The 27,474-nt window shown below is 43.0% G+C and overlaps 1 protein-coding gene across 3 annotated transcripts in view; it reads left to right on the top strand.

Annotated features, from left to right (window-relative positions):
* elavl4 (ELAV like neuron-specific RNA binding protein 4) overlaps positions 1 to 25,001 on the top strand; it is a gene marked incomplete at its 5' end in the record, with an annotated part of 64,994 nt that extends 39,993 nt beyond the window's left edge. Inside the window, 5 exons of one of the 3 annotated variants that reach the window (XM_079267622.1) lie at positions 2,893 to 2,996; positions 6,554 to 6,707; positions 15,957 to 16,182; positions 21,024 to 21,062; positions 24,000 to 25,001. In XM_079267622.1, coding sequence (XP_079123748.1) covers positions 2,893 to 2,996; positions 6,554 to 6,707; positions 15,957 to 16,182; positions 21,024 to 21,062; positions 24,000 to 24,327 — 851 coding nt within the window. In that variant the 3' untranslated portion in view covers positions 24,328 to 25,001. Of the gene's footprint in view, positions 1 to 2,892; positions 2,997 to 6,553; positions 6,708 to 15,947; positions 16,183 to 21,023; positions 21,063 to 23,999 lie in introns of all 3 variants that reach the window. The other 2 variants (XM_079267621.1, XM_079267623.1) reach the window with 2 other exon arrangements.
* Between the last annotated feature and the right edge of the window lie 2,473 nt (positions 25,002 to 27,474).

The raw sequence follows: 27,474 nt of genomic DNA, 5'->3' as shown, positions 1-27,474 counted from the left end.
AAAAGAGAGTGGGGGTGGGCAGATACACCAAGACCAGCCTAAGCTCTGCATGCAGACAACATACACGCTTATGAAAGTGCATACACACGCGTAAAAACATTATTCACACAGCGGCAGCGTCCACGGCTGCCAGTTTGGCCCCATGTGGCTGCCTGGACTACTCCATGAGTGCCAAGTGTCTCGGTACCATTAAGCAGCAGCCAGCCCATCTCGATTGCCCTGCATGAGTGCTCTTCGCCAGCACACTTCATTGTCAGCTAACCCTCTGGTAGCTGCGCTTGTCGAACCTCACATTTCTTGTTGAAGATGAGGGAGCGGGGTGAGGAAGGTGATGGGAAAGTGGGAGGCGAGGGTGGAAGAAGAGCGCTACAAGCGGCAGGCTCTCGGCTCTCTGCACCCAGCTGGAATTTTCATGTCAGTTTAAATTGAATCAATGCGCCTATGAACAGTTACAGTTTGAAATGTTTGCTAAAATATTGAATTCCTCGGCATACTGTACACTACAGGGTCATTTAGAATACCGTTCATGGCCCATCTCGGTTTATTGGCTAAATAAAGTTACTTGCATTATTTCTCTTCAACTGATTCCATGAATTCGTTTTGCCAGATGTTCTCTTTCTCTTTGTTATTCGTGGTCTCGTTTGTGTATTCACTATTTACTAAAGAGGACAAGCCACAAAGAATGATTTTGTGAGGTATATTTAAACTGCCAAACTTAACACCTGATGTCAGCTGAGAGTCAGGGAGGAGGAGGAGGGGGAGGAGAGGAGGGTCAGTTAAAAATAGCAGTAGTCTCTCCAGGATGGCAGGTTTTTAATTAACAATAGAGAGCGTCTGATAATCCACAGTTAATCCAGAGGAGAAGAGGGAGGAGAGGAGAGAAGAAGAGAAAATCATCAGCTGCTACAAGTCCCTCCTGGCCCTTCCACTGCTCGCAGCTGAGCTCTTCTGCGCTGTGATATCCATCGCCCAAATGTATTTATTTTGTGAAACAGCCATGCTCCATATTTTGTGATTCACTTTGTCTCTGACTAACCGCTGTCTGTTCCCATTAGCGTGAATGTGTGCATGCTGCTCTTCTTCAACTGACTGGGATTCTCTTTGCACTTGTGTGTGTGGCGTTAGCGGATCGGGGCTGTTTGTTGAAAAGTAGCCGACTGAAGACCCTGATGGCTGGAGGTGTCGACTTAAAGTCCTACGCCTGTTGAAAGGCTTGATCTGTCGGGGAAACACTGGGAGATGTCGGGCCTGTTTCACACTCAAAGGGAGTGTGCTGTCCAAGACAATTTAAGCTTCGAGGGAAATGGGGGTGGTATTTTCTTCTGTCTCTCTTTTTGTACAGATGCAAAGACAGTAACAAATATGCTGTTTGTACGCACTGTGATACTTATATGCTGGGGCCTGGTTGAATTTTACTCTCATAGTTCAGAGAGAATTTGACGCTAATGTATGACATATTTTAGGCATTCAGTCGTTGACGCATCTATCTTGAGCAGTTAAAAAAAAAGTATGAGAGTAAATTCCCACGAGCTCCAAGATAAACAATATAACAAGCAACCAATACTGAGGAGTGCATGGATCAGAGTCTACACATTCCCTATTTATAAGGTTATTATCATGACATGAAATATCAGGTGGAGATGTCTTTTTATTTGCCCAGGATTATCTCTTGAATGATAATTTGCTGATCTTTTAAGTAGTTGAATAGTGAGTCGTAAAAAGGGTCTCTGTGAGGGTATACAGTGTACAGATCTGGAAAGAGGCCGTCTCATCCATCACATGTTGTAGAGTGCACATCTGCAATGCTGTGGCAACTGAGCAGGCTTCACATGGTTGACAAAAGTCACACCAAGACTCTTGGCGCTCCAGGCAGGAGTCACTGTGATCTTGTCAGTAGTGATGAAGAGATGTTGGAAAGGATTTTTGGAGGAAAAGATGTACGATACCCTCGAGGGTGACTATGGACGGGAGCAAGGCCTGGGTATTAGTTTTAGTTTTAGGAACAAAGGCATTAAACTCTGGTCATCGAATAACAACATCGTCTAAATGTAACTTTAGCTTATTTTTCTTTGACAACCAGGCAGAAACTTTCAGGTCTGAAAAGTGACGCCAGTGCTCAAGTGCTTTGAACCTGCATTCTTTGTAATGGCCAGCAGGGGGTTGCAAAAATGAGTCTGATTGTATAGAAGTCTTTGAGAAAATAAGGCTACTTCTGACTTCATGTATTACCTCAGTAAACATTGTAAACATTAGTTTATGGTCTCAATCGCGAGTTTCAAGTCTTCTTCAACACAGCGTGATGTTGATTTGCAAATGATGGTCCCATTTAGAGTAAAATAGACTGAGTATGCTTTAGGGCGTGGCTACCTTGTGATTGACAGGTCGCTACCACGTCATTTTACGGTCTGGGAGTTTTCCGTGTTTTTATCGAGAACTTTAACCCCTTCAGTGTGTTTTCAACTCAGGAAAGTTAACTGTAACATTTTGGTCGCCTAAAGATGTCTGTCTAGCTCCACTCTCTTGCAAAAAAACAAGATGGTGACGGTCACAATGCTTGAGTCTTCAAAACAGCAGTCCACAAACCAATGGGTGTATGCAGTCTATGTAGACTACCATCAATTACAAAAACATAATACAAGTTGCCAAGTTTGAGAGAGAGAGTAGAATTATTCGTCAAGATGAAATATGGTACCGCATTCCAAATGTAAAAGGACAAAGTGTTTATCTCTTCTAATAATGAAGGGATAAGTCTCCCCTCAGATCTTTTCTTTTATGGATGATGAGTATAAATTAAGATGTTGCCTTGCTGTCAGTGAGCAATTTGAAGAAACAAAACAACTGAATGGAGAAAACATTTAAAAGGTTTTCCTTTCCCTCTTTCTGTCATTTCAGGACAGAGTCTGGGCTACGGCTTTGTCAACTACATCGATCCAAAGGACGCAGAGAAAGCCATCAACACGTTAAACGGACTCAGACTTCAGACCAAAACGATCAAGGTAACCGACGCCGTGTGCAACTGCTAAAACACCTCTGATTGTAACACACCATAGTTGCTGCCATTACAAATGCACAGTATCTTTCAACAGCTAAATATTTGAAAAGCATTACCGCAAAATATTAAATGAATTGCTTGATAATTGATAAAAATCATAAGATTTTGTACGTTTGCGGAGATCATGCATAACTCAAGTTAAAAGGCTGCTTTGCTCTTTCTCAAAGCCCCTTCAGATAGTGATTCTGTTTGTAAATGAGCTGGAGGGAAAGATGGGCTTAACGTGCATGAGCCTCAAAAAGTAAAAAAAAAAGACCATTCAAATCAAAGAGACACATTAAAAAGCTTGCGACTATGGCTGATATGCTAATTACTTTCTATATGTCAAAATGTAAAGGTGAAATTATAGATAGAGTGAAAAGGGAAGAAACATCAATCACTGCATATTTTCCAAAATAATTGGAGGGTCCTGTTATTGAATTTTAATGGCATAACTAATGCGCAGGCTTGCCGAGAGTCGTCAGGTAAGAAAGATAAATCCCTTCTCAAAACATGTTAAACATCTTTTAAAGGATACAAATTAAACGTAATTGCAAGCAGTTGTTCCTGCCTTCGCATAAAATCAACACATATCAGATTTCACGCTGATCTTGTGTTCTCCTCTCTTATATCCTTCTACGATCGTCCCTTCTGCGCCTGTTGCTTTTAAACTGGGCAGTAATCTGTGGCTCTGTGATAATCCCTGGATTCTCGCTGTCTGTCATCTGATCTAATCTGATCTATTAGGATGGGATTATCTTGTAGTTGGGAATAGGAAATCCCTGTGAGAACCGGCCCGGCCTTGGTTCATCCTGGCTCTTGTCTACTTTATGCCACAGAAAAAAGAAGAGAGATATGTGATCCTGCATGTGTGTGAACATTTTGGATTGTTTGAGGTGGTTGTGTGGTGGTTTGTGGTGGGATGTGTGGTGGTTTGTGGTGGGATGTGTGGTGGTTTGTGGTGGGATGTGGTGGGATGTGTGGTGCTCTGAGGTGGGATGTGTGGTGGTTTGTGGTGGTCTGAGGTGGGATGTGTGGTGGTTTGAGGTGGTTTTGATGGGTGGATCAGTGCGTGTATTGTCCACATTGTATGATTCGGTCATTGCGATCAGCAAACCAGGGGTCTCCCTGAGCAACTATTACCAGTGTATGACCCAAAAGAGCGGTGCGCTTTGTTGTGTATGTGAGAGCGCACACATCGGCATTACAGGAGCACTGTTCTTGATAATAAGAGCGGTACGATACAAGCAAGCAACTAACAACACAGAGACTTAAGTGAAAGTAGGCTTTTTTAATATACAATGGACAATGTTGAAGGTCATTTACGGAGCGTGGAATTCACAAGGTCTGTAATTATTTGCAGGCAGAGTTCACAGATTTCTACTCGCACTCTCACGACACAAGAGATTGCCTGAAGTTGTTCCTCAGATAACGCCGATCTTCGTAATGACAGAAGACAACCCTGCATCTCTGTCTGGCGCTATCGCTCCTTCACACTTCATTTCCTCTCTCCCACTATCCTCTTTCCTTGCTTTCTCCCTCCACAACAGACAGAAATACCCTGAAGGTAACAAGGTAAATTAAAAGGCAGCACGGTAATTCTGAAATCAAGCTTGGCGCTCTTTCATGTCACACCCTTCCCACTCTCTGCCACGACACTTGTGAGGAAACGCTTGGCCCAGAGATTCACATGCTCTCAGGCGATGTGCGCCTCTGTAGTGTCTTAGAGTTGGTTTCGCTGCTGCGGTTTCCTCCGCCATGACACCTCCGATTTTGTCAGCGGTGGCTGAGATGCTGCTTTCCCTCTGAGGTGTGAGGGGAAGCAGCATGCCAAAGGTGAGAGGAGCTCACAGGGACATGCATGTACATAATCTCACACACTTTTTCAAACTTTTCTGCACACACACACACACACACACTCCAGTTTCACACGCGCACCAAACCGCACTCGTACACAATAGCGCTCACAGCTTGAGGAGGTGTTGATGGATTAGACATCTGGAGTTGGCTGACAAAGAGAGAAAATGAGGGAGAGCTGCACAGAGGAGAGAAAAAAGGAGCAAAAAGCAGCAAGGTTTAGTGAGGCAGTGCGCAGGAAGGAAGCAGAGGGAAAAGATCCAGGCAGCAAAGGAGAGAGGAAGAGGAAGACAGAGGAGCTGAGCAGAGAGGCCAAAGAGAAAGGATGTGTGACAGGAAAGTGAGACATGGGGAGAGCTCAGATGTTCCCCGATCACATTCTCCCACCGTCGGAGTGCAGCAGGATGTCCATGCTGTTGCTCAAGGATATGAGTGCATATCCACCATATTTGATGGAAAGCTGCTCCAGTCGGCAGCAGTTGTAATGGGATGTAGGCAACTTTTGCTTGAGCAAAATCGTGTCTGCACACGAGGATGTTGGAGACAACGTTTGACGAGTGAAAGTTCACCGGTAGAGAGCTGCTGCTGGGAGCCACACACAGCACAATACAACCAGTTATCGCCATTTGCACCATTAGAGAGGACATTCATCCACAGAATACTCCAAGTGGAAGGTTATGTGTGTGTGTGATGTGTGTGTGTGCATGATTATGGACATGCGCATGGGGATAAGTGTTTCTGTACGCATGTGGAAATGAGGAGCAGTAGCGTGTGACAATGAGTGAAATTGTGTGGGGTGAGTGGTAACTCCCTCTGTGAGATTGCTGTCCAGGCGAGTGTGTTGCACGGGCAAGACTGTAATGGATTTGATGTGCCGGTGTTAGTTTTTGTGAGTGTGTGTATGGTTGCATGGGCTTTCACAGCATACTGCAGGTAAGAAAAATCAGAAGGGACACAGTGGAAAACAATTTACTCCCAGTTCTAATCCTTAAGAAATGCAGGACGCTCTGCAGTCGAGCGCATGTTGAAGGTTTTACTCGTGCTGTATACCTGCTTAACGTAACTAAACTGATGATTTACTCTGCAGGATTTGCAAGACTAAAGGGAACTTGGTTAAAATACTAAAGGCTTTTGGTGTTTGCTAGGCTTTTGGCTCATTGCTAATGTTTGAATCAAATAGCCAACTGAAACACAGTTGTGCAAACACAATATATGAACTCTTACCTTTTTTTTCTCCATTCTTTGACCAAAAAGTCTATTGATTCACCCAATTGATTCAACCATACAGAGTTTGCATCCTAATACTATTAATCCTGTTCCCCTGGCTGCCAGAGCTGTCCTTTCACACCTGTTGTTTCTACTCAAGGGAACAAAGTTCCCTCTGCCTCCCCCAGCAAACGACTCACGTGTTATCTCTCCAGTGTTCTAAGCAGCTAAATCTTTTCCTGACAACGATAATCCCCACGGCAAGGTGTGCTAAGAAAACAGTCACATTTTCCTCCCTGTGGAGGATCCAATGACCCGCACCCCTGCCCATCCAAAATCCTTGTATCTCACGCTTTAATCTTTTTTAGATTTAACCCCCCAAGGAAGTCAATGACTTATACAATACTGGAGCTGTAATTTATTTACACAAGCCATCTGACTCCGCATCTTTTCCTACAGGTGTCATATGCACGACCCAGCTCAGCCTCCATCCGTGATGCCAACCTGTATGTGAGCGGCCTGCCCAAGACGATGCCTCAGAAGGAGCTGGAGCAGCTCTTCTCCCAGTACGGACGCATCATCACCTCCCGTATCCTCGTCGACCAGGTCACAGGTATCCATGGGGCAGCGCCTCCTCTCTCTTCACACTTATACACAGACTCACGTGATCAGCCAGGCACCGAGCGTTTAAAAAAAAAAACACCAAAAAAAACGCTCGTTTCCAGAATCCTTAAATACACTTCCGCACATCTAAATCAATAAATATGCTGTGTGCTGCACAAAAGAGAAGACGTTATTTCTGCCTGTTGCTCAAGTAGCAACGTACTTTCTTCAGCCAACAAAGATGGCAGCTGTAAGTGACATATTTCTCCGCACTTGTCTCTGAAACTGTAAACAATCTCAAGTGCAACATGTAACTGTAGCACTGTGTGTCACTCACATCCACACTCAATGTGTTAATTCTACGGAGTACAGGACCTTCCGTCACCTTTGCATAAAAGTAAGTAAATAACTTAATGAGCATGAAAACGCATGAAATTTGACAGAAAACGACCTCCTGAAAACATTTGCTCCGTGTGTGGTAACACATTGTGAAAAGGTGCGGGAAGGCAGAAGTACTTCAACAAAGGATTCATAGACCACAGTCAACCAAAATAAAACCGATATGTACCAACCAGCATCCAAAGATATTCATTCTAACATTGTAAAAAAAAATGATTTCCACCATATCGCCCAATCCTATTGTCCACCAAGCATTGACGAGTGAGTGAGTGACCTCAACAGTAGACTTTACGACCACGGCCGCAGCTCCGGGCGCCGTCGTAAAAACAGTGATTACATGAGATACACAAGCTGTGCAATATACATGCTCAATTACACATTCCACTACATCCAAAACACAGGAATGAATCGCATCAGTCCATTTTATTGCAGGAGAACCCCTCCAGCGTGTCTCTTCGATCCATTTCAGGGGTGGTGTGTGCCTACAGGCTGCAACCTGCTCCAGTGTTATGTGCAATGTGTACTGATGAAGCAGAAAGGGAGCAGCATGCTGTAAGCCACACTCATTTGCCTAAGCAGAATAAATCACTGCTGGCGGTGAAGTGCACGCCTGTCTGTACACACTGAGACAGGAGGAGAGAGGAGAGGGGAAAGCAGAGGAAAGGAAAACAAAGGAGAGGAGAAAAGGAGACGGGGGGGAGTGCAGACGAGGGGGGGGGAGCAAGTAACAGAGGGCGTAGATGAGCAGAGACGTGGGAAGGAGAGGAAATGAGAAGCGGGAGGAAGCGAAGGGAGAGCTAGGGAGGGGTCCAGCAGAAGGGAAGTGTGGGAGAAAAGAATTTCTACCCTCATCAACACACATGTCTTTACAAACAGCCCCGTCGTGCCACCATGCCACATAGACCCAGGGGACTCCCTGCAAAGTGATATAGCCACGCAACACACAGCAAGGCCACCGAAAACATGTGTGTTTAACCACAGCCACATGCACATCTCTTCCCAGCTCAGGCCACATGCCATGAATAAAACAAATCTCAACACGGGTGGTGCTGGCCACGGGAAGGCAATGTTTCCGTGCATTTGCCATACAGTAGGTTGGGTTCACAAGAGCATGTTGAGATAAAGTGCTGCATTGGTTTTACTTCTGCCATTGGGGATAAGATGAGCACCCAGATCAAAGGAAAATGCTTCGTTGAGGGAATTAATGTTGAGCTGAGTTAATTGTTCCTTCTCTCATCCTGAGATTTAACCTGGGCGTGGATAAACAAATTGGTGTTTCAAACAGCAAAATCAAATATTTACAATGATGTATTCCACACTATGTTGTATTTTTAAGACATTTTCAAATAATTTAAGGATTTAGTTCCTCTCTCACATACAGCACACTGCCAATTGTTTGATGCCACATCAACAAATTCCTACTTGACTGATTTCCTCTAAATTACTCACCAATTTCAAACCCAGCTTCTTTCATCGTATGGTGCTCGTGAAAAGGGTTATCGGCGGGCCTTATGGTACAACAGTTGGTGACGTCACCTGACCTACAAAGTTTGAACTACAGCTATCATTACCAGACATCCATTTTTTTTCTTGCAGCATGCAGACAGTGTATTTATCACTGGTCACTTCTTCTATACTTAGAGCAGGAGGTGTTTTCACACTGACCCTGCACACACCCTCAACTACAGTAATTGCTCTCCTCACTATCACCCTACCTACTATACCTGCTTTAAAACTGAAACACATGCCCACACACAGTGACGCAAAGATAATAATAAGAGAGGTTCTGCAAGGTGTCCCCAGAGGGTTAAGGATCAGCAGGAGAAATGTTAATGATCAATTAGATGTGAGAGTTGCTGGTGATTAAAAACATGGAGGACTTTAGAAGGGCCCTGAGAGCAGTCTGCCGACATCATTGACTCGTCTTTTTCTTCTCTCAGTTACTGTACAGGCATACGCACACAAGACACATACACACCCACACACTCGCTGCCATTAAGAGAGAAACGGGCTGCAAATTAAAACTCTCCTGTGACTGCCAAAAATGTAAGTACAGAACAAGGAAGTAGAGGCAGAAAAAAAGATGGAGAAAGAGGGCAACACAGACATACTGTGTCAGACTGCTTTGTGGTCAAAAAACTTGTGCATTGTCCAGTCTTTATTTTTTTGTACATACTGTTGTTGTTATGACGCCATCATCAAATGGTGCCTTGAAGTCGTGTCACAGGTCATCACTCCTGTGCCCCCATGTTTATTGAATTAGCAACCTAATCAGTGCCTGGAATCCAATTTACTCAGCAATTCACTGTTTCTACTGAAGTAGGGACTGATTTGAGACACACCCTAACATTGTCCACAGAAATAGAGTGGGCTGTAGAGACGAGCGATGCACAGACCGAAAATACATAGAAGACGCAATGAAGTTGTTGAAGGAGCCGATGTTCTCCAGCGACCATCGGCAGATGGGCCAATGATCTCCAGCTCTGCTAAATTGGGAACATGAAGTCTGTTCTCGAAATGACCTCCTCATCAACAGGATGCACCCTGCAGTCACTCTTCTGTTCACAAAGACAAGAAGGAACTTTAGAAACATCGCTGTTAGCATCACTTACAGTCAGAAGCAGCAGAAACAAAGTCCACTAAAACCACCAAATTGCCCCAGAGACTCAGAGAGTGAACACAAAATTGACTTGACAAGAATATCTCTCCATGTCTTCCTCCATCCCATCGCCCTCCTCGCTCTCCCTTCCCCAGTCTATTGATTCCTTCTGGATGGATAAGAATATGTTGTCTCTTTATCAGTGCAAATAGCACTGGTCGGATTCTCCCTCCTTCCTTTCTCTCTCTCTTTAACATTCAGGGACGGCAGCCAGGCCGTGATCTCGTGCTCCGACTGCTGGTTTAAGCTCGCCTCAATTTGAAACAGATATGATACCAGGGACAGCTTTGGATCGATATTTGTCTCTTCCTAGTTCTTCATCCCGGACCTCGATGCGGGCAGAGGTCAATGCTTTCCTGATCAATGTACAAGTACAATCGATCCACATACTTGGCTTCTGCAAACGTTGGTTGCGATGTGAATTGCTGCTCAGTGTGTGTCTGGATTGGCTGTGGAAAGACCGATGCTGAGCTCCCTTCATGTGGGATGGAAGGTAGCAATGGCAAGGATTCCCATGGCAACAAGACGCAAGTGTTCATGGCATCATACAACTCAAGATTTTGAGTTGTTACTCATAACAAGTGTGTTTTGCCCACTGAATGAATAATTATTTGGCATTGAGCAGTTGTATTATTGTTCCTCATCAAAATAGCGTTAAATTAAGGTTCAGTTACCTTGAAATGTTGCTGGCATGAGGCGTCCATGTTTGAAAGCTTTTGAGACATTTTGGGTGTTATTTCTTGCAAAGTTGTATTCTGAAAAAAATGTCAAGACTCGCTTAGCCAAGACAAGAAACATGATAATGTTTGAGAAGTGTAATGCTCAAACATGCAGCATTACAAATATGCTGCCAGAAGCACATGATGGGTCTCTTAAAGTTACATTTTTTTGTTTATGGAGGTATTGAAAGTCCGGTCGTGTCGTGTTTGGTGTGTATGACGTTGCACATTTTTATTTGGACTTCACAGGAACCGTGGTGTGCAGTTAGTGACTCTGTTGGAGGCTAAAATGTTATGATGTTCACGTGCAACAATAATGGCACCGCTGACAAAATTGTTTGGAGATTGCTTGCTTTGTGACTCACCCCTGTACAATTTGACCAAAGCTATTTTACTTTAGCACAACTGAAACGCCACTTTTGCTAGAACTTGGAGAGGAAGCACACAAAGCTGTTATCCCTTGTAATTTGGTATTTTTAGAGGAGGAAAGAGAGAGACACAAACAGACCGGAGTGTGTCAAAAGTCTCCCCAGGAACATACAACTGACCGGTTTCATGTGAGTAGGTTCATAGACCTCTGTATTCTGCAGCAGCCTGGCATTGGTTGCATGTGATTTACTCAAGATTTTACATTATCGGTCATAAAAAGAGCACTGAAAACAGATCAGCACCAGCAAAGCCAATTTTCTCTAAAACACCAGCATCTCTCTGTGCGGCCTCATCTGCATGAAACTCCCGTCTCCTTTTGTCTCTCCTTCCACCTTTGTGCCATGCCTGCTGTGCTGGCTACAGAAATACCAAAACAACATGCATTTCAAGGTCAGGGAAGTGCCACATCGTAGTGTGACTTGTTGTTAGTCTTTCCACAGACGTCGCCGCACAAGACTGCTCGGTTTTACAGTTTGGTTCTTGCTTTCTTCTTGTACTCTGACCGTTCACGTTTACACAATTCATTTATTTTTGATCTCAAATGAATCACCCTTCCTCTGTGCGGTTGGTATGCTCTCTCCTCTCTTGACTTGAATAATGGATGTTCCCCTTCAGACTGACACCACACTGAATCCCTGTTCTCTGCCTGTCCAGCAGCAGAGAACAGAACGGTCAAGGTAAAGGTAATACGAGCAGAGTTGCACTTTCTGGGAGGGACGACTTGTACCATCGTCCCTCTGCCTTTAGTTTCTTCCCCCCCCCCCCCTCCCCCAATAATCCAAGTGCAACTGCCTCTGTGGGAGCCGACACAGATTCAGATATGTACATTGATACATGCGCACACGCACACGAGACAGATGGTTGAAGCTCTGCTCTGACAGAGGCTAAAGCACAGGGCACCTCCACTCTTCAAAGTCTCTTCGCCTCTCCTCTCGCTGCCTTTTCAAACGCCATCTGCACCCAGGAACACTAATCTTACTTAAAACAAGGACGTTGCTCTCTTTTTTTTCTCCCCATGATTAGAAGATGGCAGGAATAAGATTTCTTTCTTCCTCTGCCGGATTATCAAGTCTTTCGGAATGGCAAGTCTTATCATTTGATACAGTTGGCACAATGTAGCTTCTCAAGTAAAAGATAAACAGATGAGAGGCGGAGCGGCTGAAAACATGTTTGCTTGTGTATGCGTGCATCATTGCATGCGTCTAGCTCAGTGAGTGCATGGGCTTGCCCTGCTTACAATGATACGAGATGCATGAAACTCTCCGTTTGAGAGAGAGAGACAGAGATGTGTCTTTCGTTACGCTGGTCTCTCAGAGGAGCAGTCATTTCTCTCAGTCAGTGTTTGGGGAAATGATAGTCGGTTTTAGAGAAAGATTGTCTATATTTGGGCAGGAGCAAGCGAGAAAAGCACTGTTTCCTTTCATCATCGTCGTGATCATCCTTTTAGCATCACCTCCTCACATTCTCTTCTATCACCTTCTCTCCTTTCCTCCCTCTCTCCTCCACTCCCACTTTTCCCTTTCTCCTTTTCATTCCTGCCTTCCAATCTTCCCCACCCCCCCCCAGCACTCGCTTCTCGTCTCCCGACTCCTCTCTCTCTCTCTCTGTTTCCCCCTCCCCAGATTGAGGTGGCGTGTTATTAGTAAGGCAGCCGATGTGCCTGTCGGTGTGTGTTAGGAGAGATAAGCACAGGTAGAGAGAGTTACATAAGCCGCTGTTGATTTCTGTGGAGGAAAGGGAGAGCAGAAAAAGAGAGTCGAAGAAGAGAGGGAGAAAAACGGATCGCTGTACCTTAGTAAGTACATTGTGCTCTAATGTTGCCTGTATGGCTGGCTGGCGGTTGATAAGTAGCCGAGGCTTCTGGGGCTGGTTGAAAGGACAGTCATTAGGTGGGACTCCCGAGACTGGCAGCTTGCTTCGTAGATTGCAAGTTTGTTTTTGTTATGTTTAACGGGAGAAAAATAAACTCTCTTCAAGGTTTACAACGTTAATATGGCATGACAGAGTGGTAATAAACAAACAGCGGAATACACTTTGAATAATCTGCTTCATGAATCCACACTGATTTAAAATTGTTGTGCATTTATCAAAAACACAACAACGAGCCACACCCGTCACACTGGGTGACCTGTTCATTCAGCACCGTGAACATGGGCGTTGTAGTTTATTGTAGAGTTAATGCACCGTCCTGCTGCCGCAAACATTACAGAGCTCACGAAACATGTATTTTGAAAACAGCGTCCAATCAAAAGCTCTAGAATGGCTCCACTAAAAATATGAAACGATACATTTATGAGTCATCTTTAAAGATATACTCTGCGTCATCAGTAAGAACAGACGGGCTTAAAGGGGACCTACACCCATTTTACAAATTCAAACATGTTCCTGTGGTCCAAGACAGTCCAACAATACAAGGAAATTAAACAACTCTCCCACTACTCTCATTCCACTTTGAATTCTTAAATAAGTGAATTGTGTTTATATCTCAAGACTGCTCTAGTCTGCGCTGTATACTATAGTGTGTAGACACATTTGGGAGATAATGCGCACACACACACACACACACACACACTGTAAAATAATGGGTGATGACGTCAACTATCACCTCACCTCCTTACAATGCTTATGTGCAAACTCAAGGACAAGAGTAGCTAGTGCACACTTGAACAACAGAAGTACACACAAAGAAAGGTTAAATCTCTCCCACATATACACGCCCGCAATCAGTCACGGAGGATTGCAAATGATCAGGGACACCTCCAATGCTCTTTTCACACTTCATTCTCAATAGCACCTCTTCAAGTCATCACTTAAGAACGTGTGTGTGCGTATGCATGTGTGTGTGTGTTTGTGCCCTGCCTTCATCAGTATGCCGAGCATTTGTCCAGAGGCCCTCCAGCCAGAACCAGCTTAGGAGCAGCTCAATGCCAAACAAGTGTGAGGATTAAAGGACGAATGCAGTCCTCCCCTCCCTCCTCTCGTCTCAGCGGAGGAAGTGAAGGAGCAATGCTCCCCTCTTCCTTAACTACCGCTGAGGTGCCCTTGAGCAAGCCTTTTGGAGTTGCTAAGTGCCTCGCAGCAAGTAGACTGTTGTGAAATTGGGCAGATTCCAAATATCAAGGTGAAGCATGGTGTCGGATGAGTTTTACTGCCGATTACATTTTCAAATCTAAAAGTCTTTGACCAATCACGCTTACTGACGCGCACAACCAGCTCTCTCCCAAGACACAGCACTGACCTCTGTTTTACCTCACATTCAGCACATGCATGACAACTAATGCATGAAGACCAGCGGAGGAACAGCAGCGGTTGTTGTTTGCGCTGTGTGTAGATCCCGTTAGAATTGTTATTTTTCTGCTTCTGACAAGCTAATTCAAATGTACAGGTACACAGTTGGCACAAGAGGAAGTTCGGAAGGGGAAATTGTGGAAGCCTGTCAGGGGAGAAGGAGCCAGATAGGTAAAAAAAGAAAGAAAGAATAAAACAGAATCATTTACAATGAATAGCAGTTAATGAGATCATCCAACAGGCCGAAGGCAAATGCTTTTGTCTGGGTCTATGCCGAGCAGAGTGTGGGCGGTCAGTTAAGATTGTAGATTTATTTCAGTTGAGTCTGAATCTTGTATATTACACACCTGAACAACAAACTAATTGGTCATCGTTGTCAGTGTTTGCCTATTTCCTTCGGTATCGCACCTTAAAGTACTTTACTGCTGCAGGAGAACACTGATCCCTACAGATTACTGTGGATAGGGTTTTTTTTACAATGCTTCCAGTATTTGCAGAAAGGCGAGAAAATTGCAGAGAAAGTGCAAACGAGTCAAATGAGTTTGAGCTGCAAATTATATTTAGAAAATTTTGACTTTCCACCAGATTTGTGTTTCACATATTTTTTCCAATTGAAATAATACAAATAACATCAGTAAATGATTTAATAATTAATAATAAGCTCCACCTGAGATATATATAAGATATGTTTCATCAACGATTGGCTTTCAAAGAGTGGCTTTTTATTTCGACGGCATGCAAGCTGGAAAGTAAATAACCTTGTGCTGCCCGTGTCCTGGAGAGAAGAAAAGAACAAAAGGGGGAGTGAGATCGTCGAGGTGCTCTTCCGAATAAGAATTCAGGGGAGCAAGCGCCGTGAGACAATCCAGCAGGAAGTATAAAAAAGAGCTGGGGGAGAGGGATAGGCATGTACAAAAATGTGGAATAACAATAAGGAGGGTTTTTATGTGTGCGAAAGAGACTGCACACAATGATGCTCAAACACGAAATTCCCCCTCTTTCTCACTGCCTCTCTTTTATTCAGTCTCCGTCACGCAGACATGCCTGTGTGCACACACAATATTATGTAAATAGTCTCTTCGGCAGAGTGCTGCTGTCACTGGGCGAGCATCCTTTGGGCCATCTAGGCAGCCTCATTAAAACAAGGCACAGCATCCATTAATAGATACCGGTGCGCACATGCACACATACATATATTTATTGTATATACAGTCAGCAACGCACACGGAGCATTCACCGACACCAATAAGTACCTCCCATGGAGCACAGTCTCTGAATGTTCCTCTCAGGTGGCAGTCAAAAAATATCTCCAAGGAAACGGCTCAAATGTCACTGGGAACAATGCATGAAGAGTGTGTGTGTGTGTGTGTGTGTGTACGGCTGACTGTGACTGGAGCTAGCATGAAGGAAGAATGGATTGTGTGGCTTTAACCAGACTCGGGACCAATGCCACAATACAGCCTCACATGCACAGTCTACGGCTCGTGTCTGTTGCTACTATACTATTCATCTCCGTCTTACCTCTTTCTCCACACCTACAGTAAATGGTTTTAAATGCAGCACAAGGTTTAGTTTCAGAGGATTTAAAAAAAAAAAGAAAAATGAAAAGGCTACTACTTGGATAAATAGTGTTTGACATTGTTGGACTGGAAAAACACAAAATTGAGCCAAACACCGAGTAGAAATCTATGGACCGTGGATGTTGTGTCTAAACCCTGTGAAGTAAAAGGGGCCTGTGTTTGTTTTTGATCTGCTGGCCCCGCAGGTGGCTCCCGAGGTGTGGGCTTCATCCGCTTTGATAAGAGGATAGAGGCTGAGGAGGCCATCAAGGGCCTGAACGGACAGAAGCCAACAGGGGCCGCCGAGCCCATCACGGTCAAGTTCGCCAACAACCCCAGCCAGAAGACCAGCCAAGCCCTCCTGTCACAACTCTACCAGTCCCCCAACCGCCGATACCCAGGCCCCCTCCACCACCAGGCTCAGAGGTTCAGGTGAGTGCTGGGGCGGTGCATAGAGAGGGTCATGGAGGAGCAAGTGGGGCAGGGAAGAGACAGGATAAGGAGGGAAAGGGTTCAGGTTGTGCTTTGAAACGCATACTGGGTAACTGGTTCCAAAGATGTGTAAAATGCAGAGTTTCCCAACCTTGGGAGCTGACCCCGTGTACGGTTTTCTGATATTTATTGGGTGACCTCGTCGAAATTCCTATTTAAAGCGAGTGGATTCTGTTGTTCTGTAGGCAGTCCTGCTTGACAAGCAGCTTGTAACGTGTCATAGAGTTGCAAAGTGGGAGGACCCATTTCAGGGTTTAATGGGGATTCAGAGTGGGAAATATACTTCCAGGAAGCTGCTCCTCCTACTTCCCAGCGCTATGCCAGAGACATTATGATGTAACAGAATGAAACACAAAGTACATTATAGGCATAATGTGATGTCACTAGGGCCATCTGCCCAAAAGGTTGGGAATCTCCGGGTTCATGTGTTCAAGTTAAGCATGAAGGAAGCAAGTAATACTCATCAGCAAACTTTACTAACAGTGCTAGTTATAGATAGTTTATCGATCATATCATGATGAATTCTGATATGTCATCTGATGGGGTCTGATTGATGGCGTGATTAACATTTGGAAACCTTCTGTGTGTTTGGTATCATTAAATGACAAACAGGATTCCTATTTCACGTGTGGATATTTAATATCATCAGTCTCAGACTCGAGAGCAAATATTGTTGGTTGATGTAACAACAAATGAGTTTAATAAAGGAAACACGTCGGTTCCAAACAACAGGCCCGATTTGGAAAACATTTCCACCAAATGCAATTTGCAATGTTCGAACAGGGGATGTCGCACCCGCACAAAGGGCGCATGAGTCACAGCGACGTCAGTGAGCAGTTGTTTCAGCAAAGGCTTCCCCCTTTTTGAACGGCAGGCGCGAGCTCTGCACCTGGTGCAGGTGTCAATAAGTCAGACCCCGTGAGCGCTCTGTGTGGGTCCACCCGGATCAGAGAGGAACTGCTCATACGAGACTGTGGGGTTCTGTCGTTCACAACTACGTATTTCCCCTCATTTCATCATGCTGCCATCATGTCAACACAGAATCGTCCTGTAGCCTGGGCAAAAGACATGTGTTTGGATAATGATGTTGGAACTTTTTATCAAGCAAAAGCATCGTTGTCTTTCTGACTTTAAAGCCCTAATTCTGCATGATATGGTCACAGTGATACAATGAACCATCATGTTATTTTTGTATTTGACCCACTTCAAATACACTGTCAATATAAAAACACATTTGCAGGATTTACGAGACATAATCTATCGTATTACGTCCTCGCATTAGAAGCTGGAAGTTATTGAAGACAGATTAATGTCTTACATCCAATAAACAAAGGGCAAATTAAAACAAGTGACATCAACATATATATAAGTATATTTTAAACTTGTTTCAACTTGATGAAATTGAGTGCATATGAAAAACCTTAAAGCTGTTTTCTAAAAATGTAATTTATCTCCACAACAAGCTATTACAATACACCATATGCAGTAAATGGCTGAAACACTGTATATATTGCATCCTCCCTGGTCATTTCCAGTCACTCACTAACTACGCAAACAACATACATATATATATCTTTTTTAATGTTTTATATGACACCTACAGAGAGTTTGGGCTTACTTTCTTGAGGCCATGTCACCTTTCACCTCAACAAAACACAAGACAGAAACAGGCGATTGTATGTTGTTACGCTCCATCATCCGATCCGACGGGAACGTCTCAGAATTGGAGAGAATGTGTGCTTATACAATTTCCTCTCTCTTTCAACAACACTAAGCCGGTCGTGCTGTTTACTCTCTATCAAAGTCAGAGCTTGGAAGGTATTTTTCTTCTGGAGCAGCTTCCCTGGTGCGACACCTGAGCGATGTAGCGTGGCTGTGTGGCTGTGATACGCCAAGCCAATTTACAGGCTCCGCAGGAGAGCTGTCGCTTCCCATCACAACTCACAACCACGGGACACTTCGGCACCGTGTCTCTGTGCTCCTGCTCTCAAGCCACACCTCAACACTGTAGAAGTTAAAAATGTGCTCAATGTAATAACCCTGAGCTATTGGTTGCTCTGTTTGTCCCTTAAAAAGACTAAATTAAATCTAAAGTAAGAAATATAATGGTGTGGATTCAATTAAAATTCAGCAAAAATCATCTACTGATGTATGCCAGAAACAAAATGAAATGTAAATTAGCGCTGGAAATACAATCCATTGCAGATTGTAAAACAGATACTTGTTTAACATACTTAACAAGTTTGTGCTCAGACCCAAGTTAAAAAATAGAATCACAAGTGCATCAATCCTGTGTGACTACATCACATGGTTTATCTATAATGTGCTTGTACAGCATGGTCCCTCTCCAAGCCAAGCAAACAGCAACACACAGAACAGCGAGCCCTAGATCCCGGCTCGTCTCCCATCCTCTGTCGTGAACTAATGGTGCTAATTAGCCTTATTATATCCAGGGCAGGAGCCAATTTTAATTGAACAGATTGTTCAAAGAAAAAAAAAAAGAGAAGACAAAATCACCCATTTTGCCATTAACATGCATTGAGAGAAAGCACAAAAGCCCTATTGTTTATATCGAGCTTGGAGAGGCAGTGTGAAAAGCTGGCAGAGTGTTTGCGTGGTGAGTGTGCGTCAGTGTGCGTTCGTACATGTGCGAGAGGAACAGATAGTGAGAGAGGGAGACAGGGAGAGAGAGGGAGAGAGAAAGAGGGAGAGAGAGAGAGAGTTAGCAGCAGGTTGTTTTGTTGTGGCCCAACGGCCCGGCAGCCAGCAGATGTCTTCGTGCTCCCGGACCTGGAGCGCCTCTCCTCTGAGCACCCTCTCCAATTGACTCGTTTACCCACAAAGCAGCCTGCTTGTTCTCTTCCCACGTAATGGGCTAATTACCGCTTTAATGATTGCGTATATCCTACGTTTTGGTAATGTTAAGAGAGTAAAGTGCTACAGTGCATGCACACTTTGAACCCAGACAACAAGTAGTCTTACAAATACACTCAGATGGTTTATATCAAATGTAAAAAGGTTACATAACTTAATTCAGCTGGTGGGTATTTCATCGCAAGAACTTAAGATATTACTTTATTTAGATATTTAAAAAATGTAAATGCATCTTAAAAATAAAAACAGCAACTAGCCACTATAACAAAAACATTTCAGAGCACAGGTTATTACAGTGCTCTTCAGTCCTGATCCTCAGTCCTCAGATTTCTGCAAGATTTCTAATTCATAAGGTACTTAACTACAATTACCAGGTATCCCGGTGATTAATTGTCCCTGATTACTGATCTGTTATCTCTAACATGCGATGTCAATTTAATTTCAAATGTTCAACATGAATATTATTGTGATTTTTATTATACAAATTATTAAATAAAAAGCCTTCAAAACCTAATTGCTTTCTTAATTTAAATAAACTAATAATTAAGTTCTGTGTTTCTCATGTGAGAAAATACTAATGTAGCTTTTGAATGGTGTAATTGTAGAGTAGTTACCAGGATTATGTTGTGATAAAAACCAAAAATATTCAATACATTTTTTTTTTTTATGTATGTAGCAGTTGTGTTGGAAGAAAGCAAATGCTTGTTGACTGAAAGAGAGAAGGAGAAACAACCTGCGTAGGCGAGGCTAAGTCAGAGAGTTTCTAGTGTTTTCAAGAGGAACGAGGCGTCACTGGCCAGCTGTTGCTCAATAAGCCGTGGCCCCTGTCCATTAGGCCAGAAGAGTTAATAAGACATGAGACAGGCCAGACCCAAGTGAGGAATGAAGGTCATTGAGTCACCAAGCAGACTGCATCCATCCAAGAGGGCCCACATTTCATACAGCCTCCAGGTTTCTGAAGTCCAGCTCACAAACACACACATACACATACACACACAGCCCGCTGGGCTCTTAAACCAAACACACACACACACACTTTCACATAAACTGCACACTGGCTGTCATTCACAGGGCAAGTTATTATGAAACCACAACGATTCCCAAAACCTCACCCTTTTAGACAGAGGACACCCTCTGACTAACGCTCAGCCATTCCACCTGACCCGTTAGCACTTAGCAGGTTGACCCCGACCACAAAGACAGACATTCGCAATTTCATGGCTAGTTTAATGTTCAGTTGTGTTTTTGTTGGTCCGCCTCATAGAAAACACACTTATCATAATCACCTCTCTCTCGCTCACCATCATTCAAATGCCAAACCATTACACTGACAGAACTCTGGATCGTTTCCTGTCATCTCAGGTGTTCTCTCAATCGAGTCAACACTAATTAAAGACCGTAGTTCATGAAAAGATTCAAATAAACCATCAATGTGGTGGTGTAAATTGTATGGATACCCTACATGTAAAGTAAACCGATGATTTGCCCTTGCATAGCACTATGGCTAGCCTAGCGTCATAGTATAGCCGCGTGCCATGCTATGTTCCCGCCCTGCCGCCATCAGTGCTCTGTATGTGACTATAATAGCGAAGTGTCCACTGCTGTAGTATTGTACAACAGTTAACCAGTCGCACCCGCAGTAACGTCGATGCTCCTGTGTTAGCTAGTGCAGCGCTCCGCCAAAGCCTGTGAAGTAGCGCAGTGGCCGACCACACTGATGGTACTGTGGCTTCATTCACTGATGATAGCGTTTTCTGGTGGGGCTCCTCAGTGTAATGGGCCAACTATAGATGGGTTTGTTTGCTCTTGAGTGAGGAGGACCATGCAGTAGGGACTTAACATTAGTTCCATTGAGTGAGTCGACCATCTGCCCACCATTAACCCCAGAACCCTCCTTCTCTTTACAGGCTGGACAATTTGCTTAATATGGCCTATGGCGTAAAGAGGTAATTAAAAACTTCACCCAATGCCAGATGTCCATGTTGACTCAATGATTTTTCAATATCCCTTTTTTCTGTTCTTTTTTTATTGTTATTAGTTTACATTTCCTTGTATTTTTGCAGTCACTTTGCGTTTGACAATTCGTTGAAGGTCAACTGCATTTTTTGGTTCTTTGATTTGTTTGGGTTTTCTTCTCGTAAGCTTCAGTTGGTTTTAAAACACTTCCAATCACTTAAGGTGTTAAAAAAAAAAAAAGAAAAAAAAATCTGTCTTTGTTTTCAATGGTGATGAATTTGCTTTGTTTTGATTATGACAAGTGCTGGTGTTGTTGGGATTGTTTTGGGTTGTTTCTGTGTACTGAATGGATTTTGTTCTCTGGTGTAATACTCCTAATTTCTAGGTGTGTTTTTTTTGTACCGGATTCAGGTTCTCCTGCCTTGTCACTCATACAGCTATTGCTCGGGAAGAGTCTTTCTGAAGTAGCACATGTATTCATCACTTTGATGATCTAGGCATTACCTCACTACAACATTAGAATAAAACCCCTCTACATCCACTATCAAGCATGTACACAATTATTTATGACATAGAAGTACATCTGTGCAGTGGTAGCCATGACACAATTACATATTGCCTTTAATTTCATGGCAGTACCAGCTGAGATGAGGTAGTGTTCGGCGAGGACACAGGATGAGGCTGGATGAACCTGGATCCCTGCTGGAAACAGGAAATGCTGTTTCACTGCAGCTTTGCTCGGCACTGCTCTGCTCCACTTCCTTCCTTTTCGCCTCCCTGTTTCATTTTGCTTTCTCGCTACCATAGGTCTGACATCACCCTGAGCTGTGGTGGAACTGTGGCGATAGACGTTTCAATGTGCTGACCTTGGCATCTTGCATGTTGCAAGCACAGGGGACACCATCTGAAGGCAGTTTAGCAACTCGAACAGAGATGAAGTTTTATCTTGAGAGAAACGCTCCCTTAGCAAGTTCCCCTGAAAAGCTGCTATAAGCCCGATAAGCACCGTAGCCTCACTCTGAGTCTCTTTATCATTTTATAAAGGTGAAAATAGTGTCTGGTTCAGCCGTCCTGATTGCAAAGCTTGCCATCAACTTAGAAGTGCTTTTCAGTGATCTGAGGTTATTATTTGCAAGAAAAGAGAAGAAAGATGTTAAGAGCTGGAGATGGTTGGCTTTAGAAAGGACAGAATAGATATCTGGTCAGCTACACTGTTGCTATGCAACCCCTGGTCTCGTCTGTAACATTGGTTAGTGTTTGGTCCCGCTCTGATGGGTACGCTCGCATGCACATTTACACACACACACACGTACATATACAGGCTCGCGTATCTCCACATTCTCACAGTGGCAGTGTTAGCTGGCCTCCAAACCTCCTCACATACTTCAGCTTTTGCATATAAATCACCACAATGAGCAGGAGAGGCTTGAACGCAGCCGAGCATGTCAGACAAGGCCTCGACGTGGTGAAGCCAGTAAAGATTCTTGATGCTGGAGAAAATATGAACAAAGGATTGGGAACCCTTTAAATTACAGTTTGCTTTACAGCAAATATGAAATATGAAAAATCCCTTGTATCTCAGTCATAGATTTATGACAGGTTACTGTAATCTAATTCATGTTATCATACAGAAATATACTATATGTGTACGGTGTACATACACCTACACACTAATATAATCTGTTTTATCTCACTTAATGCACTCAAGAAATAAAAGTCTATAAAGAGCAAGAGCCCTCACTAACAATACGCTAACCTCCCTCGGTGCTCGTATCAGCGTTCAAGGCAACTACAATGGCCAGAAGCAAACTCTGCGTGACCAAAGTCATGCAGGAAGGTCGCAGTGATTGCCGGCCATATATAGTCGCTGGAGAGAGTGAGGAGGGTGGGGGCCCCGAGCAGAAAGCGGCGCTATCGATCAATGCCACCAGCTCTGGAATAGAACAGAACACCCTGCAGACTGCGGGAGGAGTGGGAGGAATACACTTTGTACCTTAATGCCACTGGGCGTAAAGTGCTTCCATTTTCCATTTAGTTTGCCCCCCCCCCCCCTCTTTCATTAAGAAAGCAGCCTTCTCCGAGACAGCTGCAGCAAAGCGGAAATCTCAATTAAAGCACACCCAATAATGCCTATAGTCGTTTCTCGGAGAGAGGTGGCATAAGAAATTATCCTTTTTATCTCATTTACCTTTTATTTAAAAGTGGTGATTTATTTTTTTCCCCCTCCTTTCCCTTTCCTTTGAGCGGAAAGGCAATTATGTGAAGTCAACTGAGGATTCAAATCTCTTGCATCACAAGAAAAAGGAGAAGATTATGAGGCGAATGAGAACAGATTTAGCAGACTGGTGCATGATCTTCGATGGATTTCTAGAAACGGTTTAATTCAACAACTTCCTGCAATTTAGCTGCTGAAGGAGCCACTCAAGGACACAAAGAGAGAACCTTCATCTGCATCTCCTGAGGCGGAAATACAGCTCTGCGCTGTCGTCGCTCCTTACATTCCTCTCAGAACATGAGGAGCTCATTTAGCAGTAGCTACGCAGACAAACTTGTGCATTTAGACATGAACGTCCACAATAAACACCCATGCATATGCATCCTAATTCATCTGATGTGTATTTTAGCTTGGAGATCAGTTTTTTTGTAGTTTGAACCATACACTGTAAAGAGTTAAAAGATGAAGCTTATTGTTTATTACGGCTGTAGACAGATGCGTATCAGAAGGTTAAGCGGCATGGCAAGCTTTTATATTTGGAGGGAGGATTATCTTTTCATATTTGGTTCACAGCTTGTTGCTGGAGATAGGTTTTTCACCAGTTTATGGCCATTTCCTGTACTAGATGCAAACATTGTTGTTCAACTGTGTACTTCAACCTGTTCAATGAAAACTCTCTTTTTCTCTTCTTCTGCTCTCCCTTTCCTCTCAGGTTCTCCCCCATCACCATCGACAGCATGACCAGCCTGGTTGGCATGAACATCCCTGGGCACACAGGCACTGGTTGGTGCATCTTCGTGTACAACCTGTCGCCAGATTCGGATGAGAGCGTGCTCTGGCAGCTGTTCGGGCCCTTCGGCGCAGTCAACAACGTCAAGGTGATCCGTGACTTCAACACCAACAAGTGCAAAGGCTTCGGCTTCGTCACCATGACGAATTACGACGAGGCGGCCATGGCCATCGCCAGTCTCAACGGCTACAGGTTGGGCGACCGCGTCTTGCAAGTCTCCTTCAAGACTAACAAGACACACAAGTCCTGAACTTTAACAGATAGAAGCAGTTGCCCCGCGACTTTGTCTGCTCCCAAATTGCCCCCAACCTCCTCCCCCCCCCCCCCCCTCTCCCCCCACCTCCACCCGTCCCTTAGCCCCTTCAGTCACTACCACTACCACCCTACTACAGCCATCCAACACAGCAAACTCAAACTCCAACCGGAACACAAAGCAACCGACAAACCATCAAACAAATTGAACTAGAAATGGCTTATATTATAACTTTGGACCTATAAGCCAATGTTGCCTATGTATTACAAAAATGAAACGATGAAAAATGTTCATGAATTTTTTGGAAGCTCCTGTGATAATGCAGGCTTCTCTTTGTTGTATATTCTTTCTGTTCGTTGTGGTTGTTTAAATGATTTCTCTCTTCTGTGTAAACAGTAGCAAATCCCTGTATTCCCCCTTATTTCAGAGAAGAGAACGTCCTTTTTAGATTGAAACCTTTTCTCTGTCTTGATTCAGGATTTGTTTTTCTTTTGTAAATCCGGATCCACTGTCGTTAGTATTATATACCTCCCTGTCGGTAAAAGGGAGGGGGCTCTTTTTTAAATTGGTGAACCATTCATTCATTTTTAGTGTGTATCCAAAAGTTCCCCTTATCTATTATAGATGGGATTCCACAATCCCACAAACTGATGTAGAAAAAAAAAAAGAATTTCGAGCATTGCTTTTGTTTGGTATCGCAAACAAAACATAATGTCTTTCCTCACAGTGGTTCAGGGAGATGGGGCGAGGGAGGGGATGGGTTAGCTTTCCTGATGACACGTTCAGTAATTTAAGAAGAAAAAAAAAAATCACACTGTTGCCAAAGAGAAGATCTCTTTGCTTGGAAAAAAAAATGCGTTTAGAAAAAGATAAAAATAAAGAGAAAGAAGATCTATTTTTATAAATGATGATTAAAATAATAATTATTGAAGAATTTTTACAAGAATCTGGATTTGAAAAAAGAGAAAAATATTTTGACTGGCTAACTAGGGGGGGCCGGGGCGGGAGGGAGGGGGCACCACCTTGTCTCGTCGTTCTGCCGTGGTACTTTATAGGATCAAAGGTTGTTTGTTTTTTGGGAAATCTAAGTTGGCAGTGATTTTGTAGATGGAAGGGATGCAAACTGAGGCAGGTGATTTTGGTAATTTTTCACATATGTACTAGTGCGTAATTATTCAACAGCGATACCCAAAAGGGAAGGGAGAGGGGTCTTTCCAAGGCCTAACCATCCTTATAGTCCAGAGCCCAAAGCAAGAAGACCCTTTGTCCACTTGTTTTCCTGTTTTTGTCATCAGTTAATATGGGATATCAGTAAATAGATATATACACATCTACCCATTTAGAGAGGATACTATACATTATCGATATCATTTTCTTCGCGCTGCGTTTGTGAACTTACATTTGAAAAGAACTTCCTTTTAGCGATCAACAGTAGGTGCTATACTACATTATTCACATATCTTAAATATCCAACTTTGTTGTTCTATGTGTTGTTTAAAGAAAAAAAAAACTTTGATGTTGGCATTGAATTGAGCTGCTGTTCTTTGTTTAATATTTGTTTATTGTTGGCCCAAAAATCTGGTGAGACTATTTCTTTGCTGAATAACCAGATGAACGAATTTGGGCCTCGTAAGAATCACTGAACAAATTTTGATTTTGTATTTCTTTTTGTTTGGCTTGCTGACTTTTAGGTTACTTGCTGAGCGTGAAACGTTTGTCAAAACTAAATGATGATTAGCTAGTTCCGTTAGTCTAGATATTTGTTTCCTTAAAAAGGATCTATGACAACTGTGTCTTTATTTGCTGTGTACAAATAGATGATATATATATATACATATATAGTCTACATTTGTTTTACAATATCTACTGTACTATATGAGTTGTCACTGTTCTTTTGTTTGAGCTTGTCTTTTTCATATGACAACTTATTATGAAGTGGTGGTTCAGTTACTTAGAAAAACTTGTGAGGAAACTGTTCAATTGTTGTCATGTTGCTTGTGGAGAAAAAAAGAAAAGATTTGGATTCACTTTCAGTTAGCTACCGCGGCAAAAGAAACCGAACAAAATCTTAGAATACAACTGTATTTGTTTATCTGCTTATTTACTTACCTATTTTTTAAACTATTTATTTTTCTATTTATTTGTATTTATTATATATTTATTAATTGATTAATTTATCTGTGTATTTATGTATTTATTTGTTTCACTGTCTGTGTATTTGCGTGATTCTGGTACAGGGAGGGGGCGTTTCTGAGCAAAAGGGAACAAAGCGACTAGTGGAGAGGCTCTTCCAGTAGTCCACTGCACTGAGAGAACTTTTAGTACGTTCGTGCTTTGTACCAATATATCAAAATTACAATATAAAAAAATATAAAAGTCAAGAAAACTGAAAAAAATGTCCGGAGGGTTGGGGGACGCTCTTCCCTTATTACTAGAAACAGTTACTCGCTATGCATAACCTAGTTAATAGTTCAATTTGCTATTGCTTTTTTCTTGTCTTGTTAAAATGAAATCTTTAGATCTTTTTCAATAAACTTTAGTCTTAATAGAATGTTATAAACAGTCGTTCTGGTTCAATATAACCTGTGATAAGTTTGTGTTGTTCTAAAAAGCCACTCCGTCCACACCCTCCCTCCACTTACTACCGCTTTGTGATGAAACCTTATGCAAAAATGTGGGTCTGAAAGCATAGTTTTCAGTTTTCAGTAAAACATTTTATATAACATTCAGCTCTTGGAGGCTTGGGCAGATACATTTTAAAAAGGAGCAAATGCCCGTTGTTGTTGGAGGGTCATTCATTGCACTGGACTAAATCGGTCAAAATCACTTAAGAGTCAAAAGTTATTTTTAAAAATATTCATCATGTTTTCAAATGACATACCAACAAATCTTTAAAAATGAGAAATTGTTACCATTGCACACCAACTGTTATTTACAGCAGTTGTTGCTATACTTAAGAAGTACTCTGGAGCTTTGAAAAGGGATTGTACCGATTCTATATTTTATATACTCTAATATGATATATATTATATATTTTGAAAGGTGAAAGGTAAGGGAATGGTTCCAGAAGTATAAATATACGGAATTGGATTTTTTTGTTTGTTGTTAAGACTTGAAAACATGAAGGAGGTGTGTGGAGAGCAT

The sequence above is a fragment of the Melanostigma gelatinosum genome, assembly GCF_949748355.1.
Source record: "Melanostigma gelatinosum genome assembly, chromosome: 4".
In the NCBI taxonomy this organism is placed as follows: domain Eukaryota; kingdom Metazoa; phylum Chordata; class Actinopteri; order Perciformes; family Zoarcidae; genus Melanostigma; species Melanostigma gelatinosum.
The sequence above is the reverse complement of the archived record's forward strand: the minus strand, read 5'-3'. Positions and strand labels throughout refer to the sequence as shown.